The following is a 26,295-nucleotide window of genomic DNA, read 5'->3' on the forward strand; positions in this document are numbered from 1 at the left end:
GTGTCTGGGAGTGAGATTCGGGGCCCGAACCAAATTTTTAAAACATCTAAAAAAAAAAAATTTGGTCAAAATTACGAGCTGCCGAAATTTTGTTGTTTTATAAAACCCGAATTTTGAGATCGCGCCATGGACAATCAAGGCGATCGGATGTCGGTGGGGGAGATAGACGGGTTAGGGGTAACCCAGGACTTCGGGGAAGAAAGGGAAGAGGAGAGCAATGAGGTGGTTGAGGGTGTATCAGGTGCACAAAATGGCGGCCTCGCGCACATGGTTATTGTGGCGCCAAATTTAGCCACGCCCGTGACCGTAGCAGCGCCGCCGATGGATTGGGGCCTTTTTATGATCCAAATGAAGGCCCTTATGGATGCTCAGAGTGAGCAAATGAAGGCTCAGAGTGAGCAAATGAAGGCTCAGAGTGAGCAAATGGGGAACCGAATGGATGCTCAGAGTGAGCAAATAAGGGCTCAGAGTGAGCAATTGGGGGTAATGGGGGGCAAAATGGGGGAAATGGGGGGCGAAATGGGGGAACGGCTAGAAGCTAAATTTGAGGGGTTAGACAATGGGATAAAAGGGGTGAAACATGGGTTAACGGGGGTAGAAAACAGAATGGCCGCTCAAGAGAATCAAATGGAAGGGATGAAAAATGGGTTAATGGGGTTAGAAAATAGGATGGAAGACAAATTGCGGGAAATAGGGGAGCAATCCACCCGGGAAATCGAACAGATGGGGAACCAGATAGAGGAGGTGAAAATCGGGTTAGAAAGTAAATTGGATGCTCAGAGGGATGAATTGGGACAGATGAGGGTGGCATCTACAAAGGAGATGGAGGAGATGAAAGAGGAGATACGACGAGGTGTGAGTGAGGAGGTCTCGGGGCTACGCGAGGAGGTAAAGCGAGGTGAGAAGCGTATGGAGAAAGAGGTGAGAAATAATACGGCTAGGTTACAAGGGGGAATAGAAGATCTGACGGAGGAGGTGGAACAGCTGACGGAGGGACAAAAAGTACTAGTGGAGCAGGTTCAAAAGAACACTGCGGTACTAGGAGGGTTAAAGGCGACACAAAAAGAAATTAAAAACGAATTAATAACGACACAGAAGCAATGTCAGATGGTACGTGAGGAACTGACAATGAGGGTGGACGAGGTGACAGAGATAATGGAGACAAAGGACCGGCAGGTGAGGATGCACATAGAGACGGTCACGGTAGCCTTAGAGGACGAACTTGAGGAGACGCACCGAGAAATAAAAGAGGTTAAACAAAAATTAGAGGAAGTGGAAGAAGAGGTGAGTGAAATTAAGAAGAGACGGACAGAAACTAAGAGAGAAATCCAGGAGGAGGTAATGGAATTGGTACAAGGTCGGTGCTCAACTCATAATGTGCTGCTCACTAACCAAATAAAGAGTTTGCAGGTGGCAAAGGAGGTGCGGAGACGAGGTGCCAAGGTGAGTGGCGATATAATCGGAAATGTACATGATGTGAGGAAAGCTTCAGTCGGCTTGGGGATTGGTTTGGATCCGGGTGTTCGTGAAAGGCCGTTGGTGAAGTGTGCGACAGGTCTGGTGTGCGAAGAAAGAGGTGTGCGAGAATGTCCGACCATGGGGTGTGTGAGGAAAAAGTGCACGCCGAGGAGTGAGTGTGCCGTCAAGAGTGAGTTGGTCGAAGCGCGTGTGCGAGGGGGTACATGGAAGCGCGGTGTGGTAAGTGTTACGGAGGAAGTAACGAAAAAGTGTGCGCAAGAGGATGCGCGAGAAAGGTGTGTAACGGACAGGTGCATGGGGAAAGAGTGCGCTGTCGAGAGTAAGGGTGAGTGCGCGACCGAGAGTGGAGGTGAAAGTAGTGAGAGTGACACGGAGCGTGAGTTGGTTGTGACAGGTGAGCGAGGATGTACACCTGGAATGGAAGGATGCACACCTGGAATGGTAGAGCGTGTGTGGGAATGCACACTTGAGTTGGTCGTGAGGCATGTAGTTGGGTGTGCGAGTGAAAGCACACCTGTGATGGTCACAGAAGAGGTGACCGAGGAAGGGGCGCGAAGAGGTGTGTTGGTGAGGTGTGCGAGCGACGAATGTGTGCCAAGGTGTTCGGTGGTCAGGTGTGTGACCAAGTCTGTGAGCGGAATGAGTGTACCGAGGTGTGTAAGGAAAGGTACGAGGAGCATGGGAACAGCTGGAGGTATGAGCAAGAAAGGGGTAGCGTATGCGCGTAAGCATCCAGGTGAGGCATCGACGGTAACCGGGTTAGAGGTTAGAACGACTTATAGCCGAATCGGGCCCTCGGTGCGTGCCGGGCTTCGCGTGCCGCGAGAACCAGCGGGGATCCGAGCCGCGGCGGGTTCGAAAGGACCGCCGTACGCGATCCACGCTGGGCCTCGCTTGGAACGGCCGCGTCCGGGCTCCACTAGGCGGAGCGGGCAGCTCGATAGGAAGGGTCGTCATGGCGACCACTTTTTGTTGAGACGTGCCGGCAGGTCGAGATCGGGACATTGGATGGCTCCACGCCGAGGTGGTGCGTGGGATCTCGGCCCGGGTAAGCCCCCGTCCCTGCCCCGAATGCGGGACGTATCCAGCCGCTGGCACAAAACGACCCGCGTTCATTGCTCGGCTGTACGAAGCCGGGCTGTAGACGTGAATTGGCGCACCGAGAGGATGTAATAAGTAGACGGGTGATGAGGTTAGTGTTTTGGACCCAAAATTAGAAAAAGGCGAAATTTGATGATTGGTACGGGGATTGGCAGATGAAATGACAAATTTTTGATTTGTTGGATTTGGACGAGCGAAATTGATAGTAGGACCTCCCCGATGTGGTGGGATGGCAAATCCACCATCCCTCACAAGGGTGGGGCAAATGCGCTATAGTTTATGGGGTTGATGGCAGTGAAAACTAGCCCGGGTGGGTTAGGATATCGTGTGTAGGGATCTAGCGAAGATGACATTAGGTAACGTTAAGATTAGTTAGTGACAAGGATACCTGTAGTGGGGACGCAGGTAGTTTAGTGTGGATGATAATGACGAGGGAGCGCAATAGTTTAAAGGGACGACTGGGAAGTGCAAGTTTCAGAGGGGAGTAGTTAGCTGAGATGATGCCGTGTGTGTGAGGATTGAACAGGTGTGATTGCACAGGTGTGCAACTGAACAGGTGTGTGGAGCAGTGTATGAGGGAGTAGTGGTGATTGCGTGTTGTGTTGACCAAATGGTCCAGGAAGAGGAGGAGGGTGCAGGTGGCACCAGGTGTGAGTGTACAGGTGTGCACCAACAGGTGTGTGGAATACATGGAGTGTGGAATAAATGGTATGGAGTATTGGAATGGATGGTCGTGGAGTGAGTATGGTGGAAATTGTGGAGTGGAGTGGATGGTGTGAGGGTGTGAATGGGGGAAGAGTGGACCCCCATCACGGATACCCGGGGCGGGTAGTGTAAGTGTTAGGTAGAGGGTACAGGTAAATTGTGGTTGGATATTGGCATCTGTGGTGCGGGTGAAAGAATGGTCTTTGGATGGGTGCATTAGTGTTGTGGAAATGGCTGGGCGTGTAGCCTGTTAGTGTGTGTAGTTGGTTTGGGCACTCCACCACTGTGAGGATGTCGGCCAGGTGAGGCCGCAGGTGGGCTCTGGGAGCCGGTAGTTGTGGATGGGGCCCGAGGATCCGGAGGACGGACCCGGGTAGCCCAGTGCCAGAGGGCACCGAGTGGGGTGACAGAGCCAGGAGGGGCTTTCCCCAGTTAGATAGGTTAGGGTGAGGAGCTAGGTAAGCTCGGGTGGCAACTGCAGTGGTGGAGGTGTGCAGGTGGGTAGACCTGCTGGGAGAGCTACACGTCACAGCCCAGAAATTGTGCGAGGGCACCGGGAGATGAATCGGGGGAGTGAGACCCCAAATTGAGAAGCACCACAGTTTGGTCAATGGGAATTGGTTTTTAGAACCCATAGTGTAAGTTGGCCAATGGATTGGCAGGGAGAGACCCCGGGTAGTGTAAAGTGTGTTAAAGTCATTTAGAGGATAGTTAGGAAGAAGGATCTCCTCGCACCATCTGCATCCACTCACCTGAGGTGACAGGTACTCCACACCATGCCAGGTTGTTTGATTATTTTTTATGATGCAAATGTTTGGATTGTGAGACGCATCATGACGTGGGTGTGACATTGTGCTTTGTGTTCCATCTCTTCCTCCTTATGAGGATTGATGACGAATTGGGTGATGGCAAATTTTGGATAGTGGGGGATTGTGGAGACGAATTTGGTATAGGGGAAATATGGGGAGACGTGACAGTAGCGACGGATTGGTAATGTGTAGATTTTTGTACATATGGGGTAAGGGCAAGGGTAGTGTAGGTGACAGGGGGGTGACGTACGGTAGGGACGAGCTTTCTCACTTCGCCCTCCGTACGCATTTCGCCTTGCATTGCCTTATTGATGTGTACCCTTGTGACCTTACCCCTCGCTCAATTGTCTCTTTTGTCTCCCACATGACCTGTGCGCCATGGGCGCCGAGGGGAGCGTGCGTGAGTCGGCCATTGTGCGCCCGGAACTCTCAGAACCAGCTGTCTGCATCGATGCACCACATTATGGACCACATGCCTGTGGCCGAGCACCACTGATGGACCCCATGGGTTGGGGCATGGCCCCTCTGCTGGAACCGGCCATGAGGGCCCGAAATCTTGCTGGCGGACCTTGGCCACAGGGCACCGATGCCCCACAGGTGAACCACACGTAGTCGGCCCTGTGGGCCATAAATAAAGAAAATAAAAAGGACACATTGGGCACACTTTATTGCAAATAGGCCGCCAGTAAGAAAATGAAAGAATGACAACATCTGGAAGAACAAATAATAATAACCAGCAGAGGGAGCCGAAGAGCAAGAGATCACCTGCAGGGTTAGGGGTTGTTGATTTATTTTTTATGATTGAACACTGATGAACAATGGTGACTGCACCGATTGGTGCTTGGGTGTGTATTGGTGCGTTTTTGGGTGCTTTCATGGTGCATTGATGCAGAGCAGACTGTCTTCCCCCCCCAGAAAGAACAATCACAGGTCCTGGGTTAGTCTTGTAAATAAAAGTAGCGTCAAGTGTAAATAATGCTCCCCACCGTCAGTGTATAGTTTGAAGACCATTCCGCAATTCGGTTAACTGTGGGCGTAAGTCTGTTAGGCAGGGTGCAATGGAGCAGCGGGACACATTTATTTATGTTTTAAAACTGTCGCACTCAGGGTCAGGTTAAAAGTAGAGGGAACTACACCTACGTGTCACACTAAATAAAAGTTGTAGGCCCGGGACGTGCCTAAGAGGAGGAGGGTGCAGTGTTGCGGAGATGAAAACTGTATTTTTTTATTGTGTGCTGTATTATTGTTATTATTGTTTATTCTGCGCCCCCTGCCTCTGGAGCTGTGTAAAGGTGAAAGGGCATCCCATAATTAGTCCACAAGCATACACGTCAGCCAAATAATAGAATATCCCTGTTTGATAGTTATCTCTTATTCTGTGTTTTAGGGTAAGGCTGTGTCTCCCATTAATTGAAGTACTCCATTGCACCAGTGAAAGAGAATAGATCCCCTTTCATTCCCATCCCCAAAATCCCCATTTCCTTCACATCCCCTTTCGTCATTGCCGAGCCTCGATTCCCAATTACCTCCCCTCCAAAACCACCATTGAACAAGCGCTCGGGTCGGAGAAGAAAGGCGTGCCCACCCGTCGTCATCAAGGGCGGAGCCAGAGGGTCGCATGACCAACCAGGGCCGAGGTGAGCACACCGATGGGCGTGTCCTGAAGGCCGGCGGCTTGATCGCTAGAGGCGCTATAAAGGCGCGCGCGCAAGTGGGTCGTCAGTGGAGAGTCGTGAAGAGTCAGTCAGTAGAGTCGGTGGTCAGTTGGTTGCGTTGGTTGCGGTGAGGAGTCGGTGGTGGTGGTCAGTTGGTTGCGTTGGTTGCGGTGAGGAGTCGGTGGTAAAGAGTGAGTGGGCCAAGAAAGAGTTGAGGGTTGGACCAGACGAGTCGGACAAGGCCTGGCAAAGCACGCGACGTCCACAGCAGCCACAACAGCAGCTTGGGGGCCTGAACGGCGGTTTGAGCAAGGCCGTGAAGGAACGGCGGCGGCTAAACGCGCAAGTTGTGCTGCAGGACCCCCTTGGACCTTCCTCTCCCTCCAGCCATCCACCTCCTGCCTTTCCACCCTTCTTGTGTACGTGAGTTTGTTCTGTTTGTTCTGTCCTGGGTTAATTAAGTCTGAATAAGCTAGTATTTTCACTGTGTCACCTGCGTCTTATGTGCTTGTAAATAAACGTGACTGCTTTCTTTTTGCTTATGTGTGTAAATAGTCAATAAATTCAGTCGTATTTCCAAACCTTTCTTTGCCTTCGTTTTCCTCTTTGCATTCGTCGTTTTAGTCTTTTCCCTCATTGAGCAGCCGCGGTGCGATCTGGTCAACGTCGGGTGGAATCGGGTTCTAATCGGGGAGTAACTGTTCGGTCGCGGTTGGACCATCCGCTCGGCCCATCATACCATCTAAACCGCGATCAGTAACAATATATATATATACATTATATATATATATATATATATATATATATATATATATATATATATATATATATATACACATATATATATACATGTCGAGATCGAAGACCTCAAGGGAAGGAAGAAGAAGAAGAATCAGAGGAAGAAGAACAACAATGTTTAATAAAATCGATTATATACACACGTGTGGAGCGAGGCTCGAGAATGCGCCGCCTACACGCAGCGGGCAATTCCTCAAGACACTCGCTAAAAAATAAGTGGAAAGGCATTTCATTTATAGCAAAATATTAGACAAGAATCTGCGCTAAAGACATAGCACTAATGGGCCATAAGGACAACACCTCCCATTGTCCCGTCCTATAGAAGGTCAAATTTAGACAACAAGATGTAAGCATAATGATAGGCTACGCTTTTTTTGGCTATCTATCTAAACATATCAGACCCGAGCGCAGGCCGAAGTAAATATTCTTATACACTAGGCTAAATGGTAGATGAAGATTGGATACGTCCTTGGTTTAGGAGACATACTAAACACTACGAAGATATATAATTAATTATTCCCTTTGTGAAGGAGGCGTTTGGATGACATCTTTTTTCCTGTACGTGGGTCGAGAGCATTTTATCTACTGTTTGGCACATTCATTCAAGGACTAATTTACTAGGCTAAGGATCCACCCTGCACGTCGAGCCTCGAAACCACTTTTTGTCCACTCGCCTCTGCCTGCAGCTGAGTTCAAATCAGTTTTTTGAAGCACGATATATAATTTCAGATGTTATGATCAATTGAGTCATGGGGCTAAAACCCTAATGGCTGACAGTTCCTTCCTTTGTCTTGACAAGACACCTCCTTGGAAAGACACCAAATTCATCAATTAGTTACATGCCAGGCACGACATAGCGTCACGTATGCTCAAAGAGAGATACCGGCCCTAACTGGTCGTCTAACATTCAACGCATAAATTGTTAGCAATGATTCGCGACGACGGCGCCTGGTTTAAGAGATTGCTGCCGCCCGCCAGATTCCGAATCCACCCTCGCTGCGGCATAGGTGCGACCCAGTTGCCAGCCAGATTAAGGGGCCCTCTTTATGCAAGTGAGGTCCTCGCGAATCAGGGCAAACAATCGACGTTAAATGCCATCAAGCCTTGTACATGTGATTGCTGGGTGGTGTAAGTGGTGGTGAGGGTGGTTCTCCCGGATACATGTTTGCTATCCGCTCCTTACTGCTGGTATAATAGCAATGACTTTTAAAAGAACCTACACTTTCTAAATCACAGGTTAAATCATCCCAACTAAAATCATAATCATTATCAGAATCCCAAGCATCAAATAGGTTCATCGATTACCCCATATACTCCTTCCTTTTCTGCCAACAACATATCCAAAACCACTTGATTCTGCATCACCATCGTTCGCATATGCATTAATTCGTTTTCCAATTGTAGTTCTGCGATTCAGGTTTCGTTTCCAATTCGTTCCATTACTAATGCGAGACTATCTATTTGCCAATCATTCATAATACATAAGAGGCGCTAGCCAGCACACGCAAGGGGTTTTCCACACAAGTATCACAATCATCACAAACATCGATGCAGGCATTAGCCAGTAGCCCGTTCCCACATGGGATTAACACAAATATCACAGTCATCATCACAAAATTTAATACAAAATTCTGAAGCGCTGGTCACATCTGCCTTGTTGAAGGACCCATTCAGATCGACGGCCTCTGTGGTCAAGATCATGGTTTTCCAACGGCGATTTCTTCATCGTCCATCCTGAAAAATACTTTCTTACACACACCATGATCAATTCCTAGCCCCCCGTCCCACTAATTGGCATTTAGTTACCTTATCTCTCAGATGGTTGGCTTATTCATAGCCGCATTTCCTGTGTCGTGTCTGAAAATTCAAATGCCATATTTACTTTCACCAATTTCCGAAAATTCCTTCCTTTTAATCATCTTCCCTACATTTAATAATACATGATTTACCAAATTTACCTTGGGAAAAATGGATCCCAGATAACAAGTCCCTCCCCACTGTTCGGGTAGGTATGGATATGCTTTATTTCCGCAAATAAACATTACTCCATGGGGTGGGATAAGGGCCGAGGCCATGCATTTACTGATCTCAACGCGGGTGGCGCTTGGTGTCCCCCAAGATATGGTTAGCTTGGTTACGTTATGCTGGGCTTGGTCATCTATGGTTATTACAAGGGGGCCTTCCTTTTCTCTCCATCTGGTGTCGGATGGCAGGGTATGGGTACATTCCGAGGTTCCCATCTGAACGTGTCCCTTTCCTATAAGACACACCCGTCCCTTTTGCTCTGTCACCCAGACTGGATCAGGTGGTTTGTCTAACAAAGCCTGCTTAATGGGTGGGGTATATCGAAACTCCCGGGAACACACTGCTGGGTAGATTTGGGCCTATCAGTTCCAAGGTTGTGGTCAGACATGGGGTACGCAAGGGTCCTGAGCACATATCTCGTAGGGACAGGGGTAGCACTACCATTTCTATCCCTGTCGTACTGGTGTGGGGAAAATGCATGCACACCCAACACCGTGATCGGTTCTGTACTTTCGCCATTGCACGGGTCACAGTCCAATACGTATTTTCCTTTGGCTTTTTCTTGCTTTCGATCCGTGGGTGCGGAATTAATATGTGTGAAATGCATGGTGGCCTATAATCGTAGGGGGAGCTCTGTGACGTCATGAATTCACATTGTAGTAATCGCTTGCTTCAAACGACTGAGGGCAGCAAAACCTGTCTAAACCTACTGCCATTTAACGACGCTTCCCAGATGACGGCTCCCATACACCATTCTGGCACAAAATTGTTGCATCCCACAGATGCCTCGATTATTTGAACAAACTCATTTTCCTAATCCACCCTTTCAATTTTCATTTCAATTTAAAGTCAATCCAATGTCCTCTTTTAGCATCCCATGCACCTGTTGCAGACACCTGTTTTAGCCTGAAGCGGTATATTAAACTAAATGTGATTGCCACCCCTAACAGGCGGTGGTGCAGCATCCTCGATCTGTGGTGGTGCGTTTGAGGTGTCTGTGTTTGTGGGTATGGCCAACTTACAATGTGTGGCATGTACCCAGGACGACTTGCCCTCACAAAACACCGCTGTTGGTGTGATCAGAAGAACTTGGTATGGCCCCGTCCAACTTTGTTCGAGCGCAGTCTTACGGGTGAAATGCTTCACCAGCACGTAATCTCCTGCCTCGACGGTGTGGATAGGCTTGCTTGTTGGCTCCGGTAGGGCCTCCCGAACGCGTTCATGTATGCTGCGTGCCACATGGGATAGACCTATGCAAAACTTTAAAAACATGTCATCCATGATAGGTAATTCAAGGGCTGCCATATCCACTGGCGCTGATACCGATGACATATAGCGCACGAGCGACAGACCATGGTAACCACAGTCGAAAGGCCTGGTGCTGCCCAGGTGGAAGTGACCTGCCTCATCACCTCACCCCCCTATGGCACACATGGCCATTTGAATGCGCCATGCGTGCCAACCATGGCAATAAAGCTCGCGGTGCCACGGGTTTGTCATTAATCGTCCACATTTGTCCTTCTGCGGGGCGTTGAGCTCCCAATTTAATCCAATTTTTGATGTTCTACGTTTGAGGCCGCGGCTTGTAATTGTATTACATCGAACTCTGTAGGTGCGGATGTCGGAACGTCTGTCTTGAGGTGCCAAATTAATTATGAACCCTTCATTGTTGTCCAACACATGGACCGTTCGGTGTTCAACATTGTATCGACGCCTTACTGGCGTTTTCCGCAGTCGGTCCATCATCCATGTACGACAGTACCCTGCCATTCCCAAAAATCGCAACGAACACACTAACTCTTCACTGTTATCCTTCACTTCACTTCAAAATTTCACTGTTATCCTATCAATACCTGGACAATTTTTTCCTTTCCTTCCTAGATACGCGAATTTCACATCAGTATAAACCCACTGGAAAAATTATCTGAAAAATAACTAGCCTCCCAAAACCATTTCCCTGCAAGAGCGGGGTTAGCCTTGCGGTCCACGTGACAATCTTTTTTATTTTGCTCTATCACCTCCCTTTGAGCAATAATTTAATTGGTGTGATTCCCATATACCCACTCCTGGTGGAGTTCTGTTCACCTGGTCTGCAGAGCCGTGATCCAATCTTCACCAGCCCCCAATCACCTTCTTATCACAAAACAACAGTCCATAACTAACCACTTTTCTTTATTTCCCGTCTTTTCCATCAACTTTTATAATCTTTTCCCCTCCCTTTCTTAGCAAACCTTGCAAAGTCACTTGTCATTGACAAATGATCCATCTAATTTGACTTCCCTTTAACATCTTCGCACTTTCCATGACCTTCTTCACACTTACTTTAAACCTTTTCTTCAGACACAACCCACATGAGTTATGAATACAATTTCCCCTTCCAGGCACGTGTCTAGTCACTCACAAAGTGTCCATAAGACAACGTCATCATATTTCACAGAACTCCACCACTCTATTAAATCCTAAGCATACCCAATGGGCAATCCACGAAAAAATCAAAGCATTTTCAGTCCCCTTTTTCCCATATACTAGTCAATGTAAGTCAGCCAAACATAAACAAAGAGGTTCCAGCGAGTTGTGACCTCCATAACTCTAAACAACTCCGCTGGCACCTTTTAAAACAAACTTTCCCAGTCACTTACTAAAATAAAGTGCAGCTCTTGTCCGTAGATATACGTTAACCAAGGTTACATGAGACTTGACAACAATAGAATTTGGCTACCTACAGAAAAAGTACCTGCACAACACATTTACAAACCAATTCGTCCCCTCGTATTAGGGAACGTCACAAATGTTCCACCACAATTTACAGCAGGTGACCACCCACCTGCCTTCTGTCGAAGTCCAGTTTAATTTCCATTCACAGACAGACAGACAGACGAACCCCCAACGTACTAACAGGATGGTCTCACAGAGGCCATTCCATTCAAATCTGTAGGCTGCCACGATTCTTCCCGCCAGGACACACTATCATAGTCCCCATAGTCACACGACACGTCAGCAGACACAGTGAATGACATTCAACATCATAGCAAACGCCGCAGAAACTGCTCCTCCTTGATCCATATCTGCAGACGCAGTCAGACACACCCAGTTGGACAGACAGACTGGCTCCACATTACAACTGCAAACATCCGAAATGACAACAGCTAACACCAAATATTTATTGTCCCCCTTTCAGGGAAGTCAAATCAACCACCATTAAAGCACAAAACAGAAAACGACCATATACTCAGAGTATATGCCATATACTCAGAGTGAGACCCGAAAATCAAGCAGACAGACCGACAATCGAACCTGTCTTTCGACACTGCCGAACGACAAGTTCGCAGACACTGAGGGAGTGACATTCGACCCCCAGTAGATACCGCGGACACCGCTTTGGTCCGCACCAGCAACTCCCTCAAAATCAGTGTTCAGAGACATGACTCCATAGACAGCCAGAAAGCCAGACAAATACGGACACACACACACAGAGATTAATATATTTTTTACAGATTAATATACAGAGATTAATAGATTAATATAAACAATTAATATATTGTCCACATTCATCTTGGTCAACCCAACCCATTCTGGCTCTCCCCAAGAGCTCTGTGTCCGGACAGACAGACAGATAAACGGACCGGGTGAAACCATAACCATCCATCCTTCCGATTGGACTCACGTCCGCATCACATGTCATTCTTGCCTTCATTCAACGCATTCTGTCATCCCACGTCGGCCAAATACAAGCCCCGGCCATGCCGTTGAATAAACACCCTGTCGGTTGACAGCCTATTATTTTTGACTTTCACTCCCATTCTCCCTTGCTACATCTGGAGAGCCGTTAATGTGGGGATGTAATTGAACACTTGTTTTAAAGCCCTGTCTACACATGCTCTCCATAACATTCTCATTATTCCCTGCCAATTTTACTCATCCGGATTGCCCAACGCCCGTAGGCAATTTGGGGAATCCCTTGTCAGTCAATGACACACATCAATGACACACACACAATAAACACAAATACACGCTGCAATGACAGATCATTCATTCCCTTATACACAATACAGTATAAATTCATGCACACTCATGCACACTTCAATCCTACTTACCTGTGAACTCTAACACATCCAGTGCGTAGCTTAACTTAAAATACTCATTTTTCTACCTTTCTTGGGCTAGTCCCTCCTGGTAGTCCTAAGATCGGGTCGCCCCCCGATTCCTAACCTTAAACGCAGTTCTCACGCCGGAGTAACTTAATACCTATTATCTATCACCCACATATGGGTCTACCTGCTTCCCGAACAGGAAGCTTACCTGAGGGATACCCCTCCTTATCCCGGGCGCCCTGTATAATCGATTCATTACCCACTGCTGCTCTGGTTTAAACTAAATTTGGTTCGGAATGCAAGCCAGGTGGTACAGCCGACAGAGGTCCACACGTGTCCAAAGCAAGGCGGGAGGCTTCAATTTCGAGGTGCAAAAATGCGTACCCACCAAATTAGATGCCGGCAGGCCTCCCTCCCGACCTGGAACGTGAGGATCCACCTCGTCTGCACACTTGGATGTATCCCACTTCTGACACCAAAATTGTCGAGATCGAAGACCTCAAGGGAAGGAAGAAGAAGAAGAATCAGAGGAAGAAGAACAACAATGTTTAATAAAATCGATTATATACACACGTGTGGAGCGAGGCTCGAGAATGCGCCGCCTACACGCAGCGGGCAATTCCTCAAGACACTCGCTAAAAAATAAGTGGAAAGGCATTTCATTTATAGCAAAATATTAGACAAGAATCTGCGCTAAAGACATAGCACTAATGGGCCATAAGGACAACACCTCCCATTGTCCCGTCCTATAGAAGGTCAAATTTAGACAACAAGATGTAAGCATAATGATAGGCTACGCTTTTTTTGGCTATCTATCTAAACATATCAGACCCGAGCGCAGGCCGAAGTAAATATTCTTATACACTAGGCTAAATGGTAGATGAAGATTGGATACGTCCTTGGTTTAGGAGACATACTAAACACTACGAAGATATATAATTAATTATTCCCTTTGTGAAGGAGGCGTTTGGATGACATCTTTTTTCCTGTACGTGGGTCGAGAGCATTTTATCTACTGTTTGGCACATTCATTCAAGGACTAATTTACTAGGCTAAGGATCCACCCTGCACGTCGAGCCTCGAAACCACTTTTTGTCCACTCGCCTCTGCCTGCAGCTGAGTTCAAATCAGTTTTTTGAAGCACGATATATAATTTCAGATGTTATGATCAATTGAGTCATGGGGCTAAAACCCTAATGGCTGACATACATACATACACACACACACACACACACACACACACACACACACACACACACACACACACACACACACACACACATGTGTATATATATACATACATACATACGTACGCACGCACGCACGCACCTGAAACTCCCTCAACCACATTGCCATTGTTCTCCTCCTCCATTTCTTCCCTGTGGTCCTGGGTTACCCCTCACCCCTCTTCTAGTTCACCCACCTGCATCCGATCGCCTTGATTGTCCATGGCACGATTTCCAAATTTAGGATTTTATAAAACAAAATTTCAGGCGCTCTGAATTTTTCACCAAATTTTTTTTTGAAGTTATTAAAAATTTGGTTCGGGCCTCGTATCTCACTCCCAGACACCAATTGTTACAGACACGGCTAGGATGTTGTTTGCCGAGCGGATGGCCGCCGCGCCCGAACAGTTACCCCGACTAACCCGATTCCTGAACGTTGGCCGAATCGCACCACAGATATTCAATGGGGAAAAGACTAAAGCAAAGGATGTAAAGAAGAAAGAAAGACAAAGGGTAAAAAATACCAATATAATTTATTTCTATTTACACCCAAAAGTAACCAAGGAGAAGGAAGGATAATAAAATAATTTACAGAAGAAATCAGAGACACAGTGAAAATCGCTAGCTTATCTAAACAGGCTTAACTAACCCAGGGACAAGACACACAGAACAAACTCACGTACACGAATGGGGAAATTGCAGGCAGGAATGACAGGAGGTGGGTGGCTGGAGGGGGAGGAAGGCACGGAGCTGGCTGAAGCTTGATCCCGCACAGGACGTCGGGCTGGACCTCGACGGCCGCCGATGCCACCGATCCTGTCGTGTGCGCGGGGTAACGGGTCGGAGCTGCTTGGTGGAGCCAAGCTGCTGGTGGGGGGTCTGGCGTGACGCGTTCTCTCTCCCTCTTTCACAAACTCCAGGACTCTTTCTCTCTTTTCTTCGCTTCGCCCCTTCTCTCCTCTCTCTTTCTTAGTCCAACCCAGTCCAACAACTTCCTCTCTTGCTTAGTTCAACTCTTAGTCCAACTCTTCCTCTGTCCAACAACAACTTCCAGGCTTTCGCGCGCTCTCTATATCGCGCCTCAGGCGATCAAGCCGCTGGTGTCCAGGACACGCCCATCGGTCAGCTCGCCTCGGCCCTGATTGGTCGGCACGGCCCTCTGGCTCCGCCCTTGATGACGATGGATGGGCACGCCCAGGAGTCGGCAGCTCCTCCCCCTTCTTCTCCAAGCCGACCTCGTGGCGAATGGAGTCGCGGAGGGAACAGTTGGCAATTGTTGAAAGGGGAATGTGAATGAAAGGGGATCTACTCTTATTTCACTTGGTGCAATGGAGTATTTAAATTAATGGGAGACACAGCCTTACACTAATACACATTATAAGGATATAACTATTGAACAGGGATATATGGTGTCCTTCGTGTATGCTTTATGGAATTAACTACGGGAACGCCCTTTGACCTTTATACACAGACTGGAGGCAGGAGGGTCCAGAATAAAGCAATAATAAAAAAACACAATAAAAAACACAATCCTCATATCCACAACAATATATATATATATAATATGTATATTGTTGCGGTTCTCTACGCTGGCCTTCTTCCCCTTGTCAAGGGGGGATTCATCCCCTTGTCTTTACTGGGCCTGGCGGAACCGAGACCTATTGCGTCCCTCCCGGACACACGCGGCGTAGGGTTTCGGGACTACTTTTCGCTCGTACCTAACAACCCGCGCTGCCCTGGGAGCGAGGAAACAAGCCTCGCACGAACCACGTGTGATGTGAGTACGCCGAGCGGATTGCGTACACGTGGTCCGCGCAGTCTTAACTCGTGGAACCCGATTGGAGCGATCTTATTCGTGCCACGCTTGGTCAATTGAGGAAACCACAGGAACGATCGAATCAGAAAGAAAGAACAAGGGTTTAATTATTCCCACACGTATATACAGTTCAAGGACGAAGAGACACAGAGTAATCCTTAAGCAGTCTTAACTTATCCCTGGGACAACGGGCCCGTCTCACATTCACACGGGATTGCAGAGGGGTAGGTGTTCCCCAACGCGTCCAGAGATGGTCCTCGTCCAGCTCTCCACGGCCCCCGGCACGTCCCGCGAAGATGGTGGCAGGCGAAGGCAGGGACTCGTAGCGCGTCTCTTGAACAAAGCAGATGTTGGGGCGAAACGGTAGAGGGCGGACTTTAGCGCGGCTGGCGGTTACTCAGCCTCGTTTATTCGCACGGCTGAAATGCGCTATATTCGTTATCGGCGCGTCTGGCTGCGCCCGCGTATATGTAGCGACCAACTCCTCTTCTTCAACACCCTCCGAGCTGGTCAGCGCGTGCGTTCTCATGCAATGGTCAAGTTCATCAGGCAGCAGTTCTCTCGCGCTTATCCGGTGTTCCTCTGCGCGTCCTCTTAGCCCTCCGATGCAAGTCCTGTCATTATTAGTGTTCCACGCGCTCGTCCTCTTATCTCTCTCTCTCCTCTGCGAGTCCTTTTATCTCTCTCTCTTGCAGCAAGTCAAGTCCTGTCGAGGGCTTTTGCGCAGCGGTTCTTATAGCTACGCCCCCCGAACCTTCTGGAACTCACCAGACTCTTCTCTCCATGCCCTCTGACGCCACGCCGCTGCCACCACCCTCAAGCTCTGATTGGTGGCTTGTGCTTACCGTCATTTCTTCGGCCGCTCCGCCTCGACTCCACCCCGATCCTCCTCTGCCTACCTCGTGTTAACTCGCCCAATATGAACCAACGTTAACAAACTGGATTGAGGTTACGGACGTAGGATGATCGGTGGCAGTAGGGCTTATTTTCCTGGCTCCTACTCAACGCAGAATTAACACTGGAAGGGAACTAAGCTCACAAATACTAAGACATAACTATACGATTGCGAGGCTACATGTTGCTTGTGTGACTAACTATGGAGGACAGACTTTAACCTTTATTAAACTCACTTGACAGACTCAAAACCGCAACTATATATATATATATATATATATATATATATATATATATATATATATATATATATATGTATGTATGTGTATATATGTATGTGTATGTATGTATGTATGTATGTATGTATGTATATAAAATACAATACAGTCGGACCCAGACATTCGTGTTCCCAACATTCTCGGGTTCCACGTATTCACGGTTCATAAATTGTGACCTGCTTCTACATTAATGGCCCTATGTCCAGTGTATGCTTGGTTTTTCGCTGGTGCAGAATTTCTTTCCAAGAGCTGCGAGAGCATGGACACAATTCTGAAACATATCTTTGACCAGTCACTCACAAAACAACTGGACCTACACAAAAAACATATCTTCCATGAGCCGCATTCATTTTTCAACATTCATTCAACAGTCGCAGCTTTTTGCGGCCACATAAAAATATTTTAGCCGCACGCATTAAATGTTTAATTTTTTAAGCGTATTAAATGTTTTTACCAATCACGCTGTTCATCTTTTTAACTAAGCTTCATTCTCGTATGCTGGTCTGATTATAACAGTTAATGGTGCACGAGAAACTGCAAAAGGCTCGTAATGGGAGATAATCTTACACACGAACGCAAGCAATGAGGCATCTCGGCTCAAAAACCACAATTGGTCGAAATGAAATACCGCAATAATGGAATTGTGACATAATAGGTTGACCACAATTGGTCGAAACCTATGATATTTTAGAGTTTACTGTATACTACAGATCCAGGAGAGTTAGCAGTACAAAAGGATACTGAAAGAGTTGGCAAATGCAGCTGGACAATGTATCTCGTAATTGTGCCCTCTGAGTGGGGCAGCGGGAGGGGATGCGACATCGGGAGTTCATCGTATTTGAGTTTGAATGCTGATCGAGCGTCTCTGCTGCGCTTCATTTTGCACAGGATCGGAGCGCCTGAACATCGTCGAGATTGTAAAGACCGTAGAAACGCTGGATGTTATCGTCGATCCAGATGCTCACCGAGGTAATGATATTTTGAAATCTGTTTGAAGTATTCATCATGGTGGAGTGTTACTGACAGACATTGCTTCACAATGCTAACAACAACGATTTTAGTTGTGTTCAACAAAGAAAAAACATTTCACAATATTTGGTATATTTTCTGTGATCAAATGCATTTACATATAAAACTTATTATGATAGTCATGCCAAAGCCATGTAACCTCCATACAAAACTGATGTATTGATGCAAATATCTTTTTTTTTTAAGTTTCTTATTATGGCCTTAATGCAGGACTTTTGAAATGACATAATCTGCCCCAGAATGATCGGTGCGCATGTGCAGAAACCCCCTAGAAACAGCGGTGTCCAGGCACTCTAAAATATATTATGTGTGTGCTGGATAAGGATTGTTACTTAAAATTGCTCACAAAGCTTCTATAAGAAGCTGAAAAAAGCCCTCCCAGACATGATCAAAATCATCATAAGGCATCCATGATTTCATATCATTGTTTTAAACTTACCCTATGCATTGACAAGTCCCAGATATAACCATCCCATTAGTGTTAAGAAGCAACCAAACCAGTATCGCATCGACAGTCACGTGAAAAAGTCTGTCTGGAAGATCATCTACAAGTGGAGAAGATTCCAAACAATTGCCAACTTGTTCAGGCAAGGCCGCCCCAGCAAGTTCAGCCCAAGAGCAGACCGCAGGATGCTGAAAGAAGTCTCCAAGAACCCCAGAATGTCATCACGGTACCTACAGGTAGCTCTTGCCACTGTTGATGTCAAAGTGCACGAGTCTACCATTAGAAAGAGGCTGCACAAATTTGATCTACATGGGAGGTGTGCCAGGAGGAAACCTTTGCTGTCCAGAAAGAACATCAGGGCAAGACTAAAACTTGCCAATGAACCCCTAGGCAAAAACCAGCACTTCTGGAACAATGTGCTCTGGACAGATGAGTCAAAAGTCGAGCTATTTGGCCACAGTACCAGAAGACATGTTTGGCGAAAAGCATAGACAGCATTTGACCACAAGAACCTGATACCAACTGTAAAGCATGGTGGTGGAAATATTATGGTTTGGGGCAGCTTTGCTGCATCAGGGCCTGGGCAGCTCACCATCATAGAATCCACTATGAATTCTTCATTGTACCAGAAGGTGCTTGAGGATAATGTGAGGCCATCTGTCGGAAATTTGAAGCTCAACTGAAATTGGATCTTGCAACATGACAATGACCCTAAACATACCAGTAAATCCACCAAGGAATGGCTGAAAAGAAAGAAATGGAGGGTTCTGGAATGGCCAAGTCAAAGCCCGGATCTAAATCCCATCGAGATGTTGTGGGGGGATTTGAAACGAGCTGTGCATGCAAGAAACCCCTCAAACATCGCACAGCTGAAAGAATTCTGCATGGAGGAGTGGGCAAAAATTTCTCCCAGTCGATGTCAGAGACTGGTAGACAGTTATAAGAAACGCCTGCTTGAGGTTGTTTCTGCCAAAGGGGCAATACCACCTATTGGAGCCAAGGGTGTACTTACTTTTTCCACAGAAGGAAATTGCATCTCTGTTAATTTTTTGTTGAATAAATTATTGCAAAGTCAATTTTTCATTGTTTTTAACTCAACTGGACTACCGCCCAGTTGAGTTCATCACATACTGAACCCTCCGGCATCCGTCGTCTGTCGTCGTCGTCGTCGTCGTCGTCGTCTGTCGCCTGTCGTCCGTTAACACTCCAGCGTCAACAAATATCAACCGATTCTGATCAAACTTGACATGTAGCATCCTTACCCCAAGGACCAGGTTGGTATTACACTTCAGCCCGATCCGTTGAAAAATGGTGGACTTAGGCGACCATTTTGTTTTTGGTCATGAAAACGACGTTAACACTCCAGCGTCCACAAATATTAACAGATTTTGATCAAACTTAGAATGTTTAACCCTTACCACACAAGGTAGGTTGCTATCGCATTCCAACCCGATCCGTCACAAAATGGCCGCCATAGGCCGCCATATTGTTTTCAGCTCCGAAACGACGTTAAGACTTTAACGTCCACAAATATTTATGGATTTTGATCAAATTTGGTGTGTGAGACTCTTACCACACAAGGTAGGTTGCTATCTTAAGTCAAATCTAGTACAGACAACTGACCTACTTTAAAGTTGTCCAGTCAGTTCAGTTGAGTTCTGCTTCCCTGGAAGCTCTAGTTTGTTCAATTAGATCACCTTTATCTATAGATACTCTTTAAATGAAGATCAAATATTGATATGTCCACATATGTTAAAAAGATTTTAAAAACATCTCATGGAGTGTACTTACTTTTTCCACATGCGAAATTTGCATTTACAGTCACGTGAAAAAGTAAGTACACCCCATGTAAAGTTTTGACTTTTTCAACATATTTCAACATACAGCTATTTGATCTTCATTTCAACAATATTGAAAGAAAAAGGTGATATAATATAACAAATATCATGAAACATTTACATTTTGTCGTCCATTTTGTAGCCTGGTTTTGGCTTAGCGGTTAGGGTGCCGGCTTGGGATCCCAGGATCCTGGGTTCGAATCCCGGTCGATCGCTGAATTAACACCAGGGGGGGTTGACTCAGCCTGTCACCCTTCCGAGGTCGGCAAATTGAGTACCAGCTTGCTGGGATGAATGATCACGGTGTGTATCCCGGTTTAGAATAGGTACACCGTATCCCTGCGCATCGTGAGAGGCGACTAAGGGTTGGCGTCAGGAAGGGCATCCGGCCTTAAAAACATTGCCTCAAACGGAACCATGATTATCATGGGGCCCGCAAGGCTAACCCCCGCTCTAGCGGGGAAAATGGCCTTAAAACGATCATTCATTCATTCATTCATTCAGTCCATTGTATAATTTAAATAAACATAAATGCAAATTTCGCATGTGGAAAAAGTAAGTACACCCGTGGCTCTAATAGGTGGTATTGCCCCCTTTGGCAGAAACGACCTCAAGTAGGCGTTTCTTATGACTGTCTACCAGTCTTTGACATCGACTGGGAGAAATTTTTGCCCACTCCTCCATGCAGAATTCTTTCAGCTGTGCGATGTTTGAGGGGTTTCTTGCATGCACAGCTCGTTTCAAATCCCCCCACAACATCTCGATGGGATTTAGATCTGGGCTTTGACTTGGCCATTCCAGAACCCTCCATTTCTTTCTTTTCAGCCATTCCTTGGTGGATTTACTGGTATGTTTAGGGTCATTGTCATGTTGCAAGGTCCACCTTCGGTTGGGCTTCAACTTTCCGACAGATGGCCTCACATTATCCTCAAGCACCTTCTGGTACAATGAAGAATTCATAGTGGATTATATGATGGTGAGCTGCCCAGGCCCTGATGCAGCAAAGCTGCCCCAAACCATAATATTTCCACCACCATGCTTTACAGTTGGTATCAGGTTCTTGTGGTCAAATGCTGTCTTTGGTTTTCGCCAAACATGTCTTCTGGTACTGTGGCCAAATAGCTCCACCTTTGACTCATCTGTCCAGAGCACATTGTTCCAGAAGTGCTGGTCTTTGCCTCCGTGTTCATTGGCAAACTTGTCATGTCCTGATGTTCTTTCTGGACAGCAAAGGTTTCCTCCTGGCACACCTCCCATGTAGATTAAATTTGTGCAGCCTCTTTCTCATGGTAGACTCGTGCACTTTGACATCAACAGTGGCAAGAGCTACCTGGAGGTCCCGGGATGACATTCTGGGGTTCTTAGAGACTTCTTTCAGCATCTTGCGGTCTGCTCTCGGGCTGAACTTGCTGGGGCGGCCTGGCCTGAACAAGTTGGCAGTTGTTTGGAATCTTCTCCACTTGTAGATGATCTTCCGGACAGTCGAATGATTGATTTCAAATTGTTTGGAAATCTTTTAAAATCCCTTCCCAGACTCGTAGGCATCTATAACCTTCTTTCTGAAGGCCTCAGAAAGCTCTTTTGATCTAGGCATGGTGACGCCGCATACTTCAACAACAAAGAGCAAACCAAACTAAATGTCTGAGGTTTAAATAAGACAGGTTCCTCCAAGATCCTCTCTAACGATGTTCTAATCATTTGCATCTGAGCTGGTGCACCTGATTCTAATTTTAGGTGTTTGAAGTGGTGATAAATGTAGGGGTGTACTTACTTTTTCCACATGCGAAATTTGCATTTATGTTTATTTAAATTATACAATGGACTACAAAATGTAAATGTTCCATGATATTTGTTATGTTATATCACCTTTATCTATCAATATTGTTGAAATGAAGATCAAATAGCTGTATGTTGAAATATGTTGAATAAGTCAAAACTTTACATGGGGTGTACTTACTTTTTCACGTGACTGTATGTTTATTTAAATTATACAATGGACTACAAAATATAAATGCTTCATGATGTTTGTTATATTATATCACCATTATCTATCAATATTGTTGAAATGAAGATCAAATAGCTGTATGTTGAAATATGTTGAATAAGTCAAAACTTTACATGGGGTGTACTTACTTTTTCACTTGACTGTATGTCTGGGAAGTCTGCCTGAATGTTTGCCATACTCTTTCCTTCAGCAAATGTTGATTAAATAAATGACCAAGCCTGCCATGTTCACGCAAGGTAATCCTGCAAGGTTCAAAGTGCACTCACTGGCAGCAATGATCGATCATTTGGGTAGAATATGCTGGTCTACGAACCTTCGCGCTTTGCACTGATCCATGTTGCCTCCGGAGTTTGCAGCATGGGGAGCTGCAAGCTATCAGCTTTTGGAAAGTTCCGAAAGTTCTCTCTATTTTCATTTTGAGATGAGTATTCAGAAAGAGACACACCAGAATATACTGTTGCGTCGTCGGCGATGAAGATCACCGGTGACAGATAGCCGAGACAGTTTTTACTCTTGACGTGGTTGCCCGAAAAATGGCAGTTAGTTTGTCATGTGCGGATTGAACAAAACGAAGCGTTTATCTGACAAAAGCACACGAGTTTATACCGAAACCACAAAACATGCAAAAACCCCAATAAACTCAACAATAATGATTTAATGGAAATAAATGCAGTCAAAATAAAAGTTGTGGTAAAAACGAATTCCCTACGGTGAGGATCTTCCATTCAGACTCAAAAACGGACAAGGGGAAAGATAAATAAAATAAAGTCCCTTTTTATAGTGCACGTTTCTGGTCCCAAATGTGTCCTGTGAGGTTGGAAACTGGGGACGAGGCTCAGAGTCTGATGTCCCTTCGGTGGAAACCTGGCACAATATGGCAGTGGCTCCGCGCTCGACGGCGCCACGAACGTGAGGTGAATAAAGTCAAGAGGTTGTCCTTTTGGGCTCCTCCACCACTTAGGGATGTTCAGTGTGGCCTCCAGCCCACCAAAGAAAGAGCTGCTGTCGACTCTCTCTCTCTCCGCTCGCTCTCCTCCAAAGCACACAAACTCCATGACCCAACCAAACCAACAATGGCCAGCGTCTTGTTCATCAAGCCAAGAGAGCGACCGACTCTTCTTATTTCCTCTCTCGAGCCAATTGTCTCGTCAGCATCCCAGTTCGCCCACCGATTCTCCGCCTCTGCTGGGCGGGGCCTTTTGCCGATACAATCGTGTTCATGTGGGCGCGGCTTAGTTGCCGTGAGTGTTCATATGGCTGGTGCTGTTTGTAGAACTTCTCTGAGCATGCCCTCATCAGGGATTTTCATGGCCATCCTTGTAAGCAAAACCTGAAGGGAAGATCACAGAGGGAATATCATGTACTGGGGAAAACTAACCTTTGTCCCTAACTAGTTGTCACCACTTCACCTCTCATGTGAAGACACATAAACAATCTTAAGCTACAGTCTCCCTACTTAAATACATGGAAATTTCTCCTATGCGTCCACGGTCCATGCTACGATTATACAGTCCTACCTTTACTATGGGATTCTTTCATCTACCCCAACAAACGTAACAATATATTTGAATTCTGTAAATAGTTGTAAGATAGGGTTTTTTTACCAATATGGAAAAGTAAGATAAAATGTGATGTTCATGAAGACGTATCAAATTTATTTGGACCGAATGGCTGTGGAGAGCTGTATCTCCCGAAAACGCTTTTTACCGTTTTTCAGAAAATGTATTCATTTTCTCAAAGTCAAGTTTTCAACCTGAGTATCAACTGCTCTCATTGGGCTTTCAGCGCCGGTCTCAGATTATCGGTATGTTTGAATGACAAATGGAGGTAAATCGTTGGGAGATTGATAAAATTATACTGAGATGTCAATAATTTCATGTTGGTTGATGTAAAAGGCTACTCTTTGTGGATCAGTCTTCTGACTTTTGAGGATGGGAGATATTTTTATGCCGGAGGCATGATGGAGGCATGATGTTTTCGGGTTGTCCATCCGGCTGTCCGGCCATTCGTCCGTGCGTGCACCTATCCATCCATCTGTGATAGGTTTTCATCGCTGTGATAACTTAAGAACGGCTGAAGGGATCAAAGTCAAACTTGGTACACGTATATATTGTGATGCAAAGATGAACTGATTAGATTTCGGCCTCAAAGGTCAGAGGTCATGTCAGGTAAAAATGTAATACTTGAGAACAGCTGAGAACAGCGGCGTCAGCATCACGGCTGCGGTTTAAACATATTCCAACAATATCCAAACAGAACCATGAAAACCATGAAAAACAATCCGGGAAAAGTCTCCAAGCGAGAACGTGGATTTGAGAAAGAAGGGGCAGAGGCGGAAGAAAAATGAGATACAGGGGGCGGGGCACAAGCCGAGACGAGGAGGAGAGCGAACAAGCACGTGTCCGGGAGGAGAGAAAGAATCAATATAGAATTCTTTGTCTAGGGAGGTGAGGTGAGGGGGAGAAAACAAAATAAAAGAAACAAGCAATACAGCGAAGGAAATAACCCAAACCGACAAAACACCGACGGGGGGAGGGAAGCCCCAAGTCACCAGGCCGCGCACGAGGTACGACCCAGAAAACGATTAATTACACACAAGTTTGCACGAACCACAAACCAACACCAACTAGAAACACAATAACACGTACACAGCAAAATAACCAGTGGAAATTTGACAAAGACAAGAATGGGAAAACACTCAAACTTCGATGCCGTGGAGAGCTCGAAGCACGCCTCACTCGCCCGAGGAACCGCTGAACATCATGTTGAACCTGATAATGTTGTTGTTGTTGAACATAATGTCATGATAATGTCATCATGTTGAACCATCTGAACATCACCGCTGAACCGATACATGAACCATCATGTACTATGATGAAATAATGTGGATGGAGGTATATCAGTCGATGCCGCGACATTGAAGAGTGCTGTTCTAGTTTTTTCATAGTTTGTTCTTGTTTATGCCTCATAATTTTTCTTCTTATTTTTTTGCCTTATAATTTGCCTTCCTCAATTTTCTGGCAGAAGACACTGCGGCAAGCGAAGTTCTTGCCGAGGGTGCTGGAGGAGGAGGGGACGGTGGAATTGTGAATGTACGCAGAACAAGAGAAGGCGAAGGACACTCGGAACAAGTGGCCCGGTGGGCTGCAGCTTTGGAAGGTTATCGTCGTCAACAGGAACTGGAAGGGATTCCTTATGGTAATAATGAATATGGAATTGAATCTATTGTTATATGGATGTTCAAAGAAGGAATGTCAAAGACTTGAAAATATTGCTTTGTCTTTATGAAAATACATTTACCCTAACTTGGTGTAAACCATTGTGGGCATGTGTGGAGTTGTGTGGCTGCATGTAAAGTGCGTGAAATCAGTCCAGGATAAAGAAACAAGGCCCAACATAAAAGTTATTCCTATCATCATTATTGCTTTTTTTAGATTTGTACTGCCGCAAGAGTGAATGACAAAACAGACATCGGCTTTTCAACTTGCGACAAAGTTGAAAATAATATTGCTAAGAAAGAAGGTCTTTGGTATTTCCTTTTTTTTTTTTTCTTTTTTTTTTTTTTGTATACAGAATCGAGGCTCGTGAAAGAGCTAACATTTATCAAACAAACAAATCAAACAAACAAGCAAACAAAATATATAAAAAGGGGAGTGGTCGACAAGATGGGGAGAGAAGGGGAAGCACACAAACACAACATTTTAGAGCAGGGACATCAGGAGATGTGTGGGAGGGAGAGGGCTTGGGGGGAGGCAGGATAGGTATAAAACGCAAGGACACCAAGGACTTCAAGGAAAGAAGTTGGGATTTCAAAATTCCAACTTTCAAAATCTTTTCAAGATTTCAAAATCCATCATATTTGATTTGGAAGAAAAAAAATTCATACATTCAATATGGAAAAGAGTGAATATACTTTAGTAAGTACATTTCTTAGACTCTGCTCAAAATAAGTATAATCCACTTAAGAGTGATGTTGCATTGACCTTCCCAAATCACGAGTGGTACCACGTTGGCACTAATGCGAAAAAAAGAAAAACGTCATGTCATAATTATTTATTCTAAAAACAATATCATTTCTTTTGTCAAAAACATTTCCATAGT

The 26,295-nt window shown here is 45.9% G+C and overlaps 1 protein-coding gene across 8 annotated transcripts in view; it reads left to right on the forward strand.

Moving 5' to 3' along the window:
* Positions 1-26,295, forward strand: part of GABPA (GA binding protein transcription factor subunit alpha) — a 113,484-nt gene that overhangs the window by 21,264 nt on the left and 65,925 nt on the right. For all 8 annotated transcript variants that reach the window (XM_078783871.1, XM_078783874.1, XM_078783873.1 and 5 more), the window contains exons 5-6: positions 17,766-17,846; positions 25,219-25,392. In XM_078783871.1, the coding sequence (XP_078639997.1) occupies positions 17,766-17,846; positions 25,219-25,392 (255 nt within the window). The remainder of the gene's footprint in view (positions 1-17,765; positions 17,847-25,218; positions 25,393-26,295) is intronic.

The sequence above is a fragment of the Myxine glutinosa genome, chromosome 8 (genome assembly GCF_964187855.1).
Source record: "Myxine glutinosa chromosome 8, kmMyxGlut1.1, whole genome shotgun sequence".
NCBI lineage: Eukaryota > Metazoa > Chordata > Myxini > Myxiniformes > Myxinidae > Myxine > Myxine glutinosa.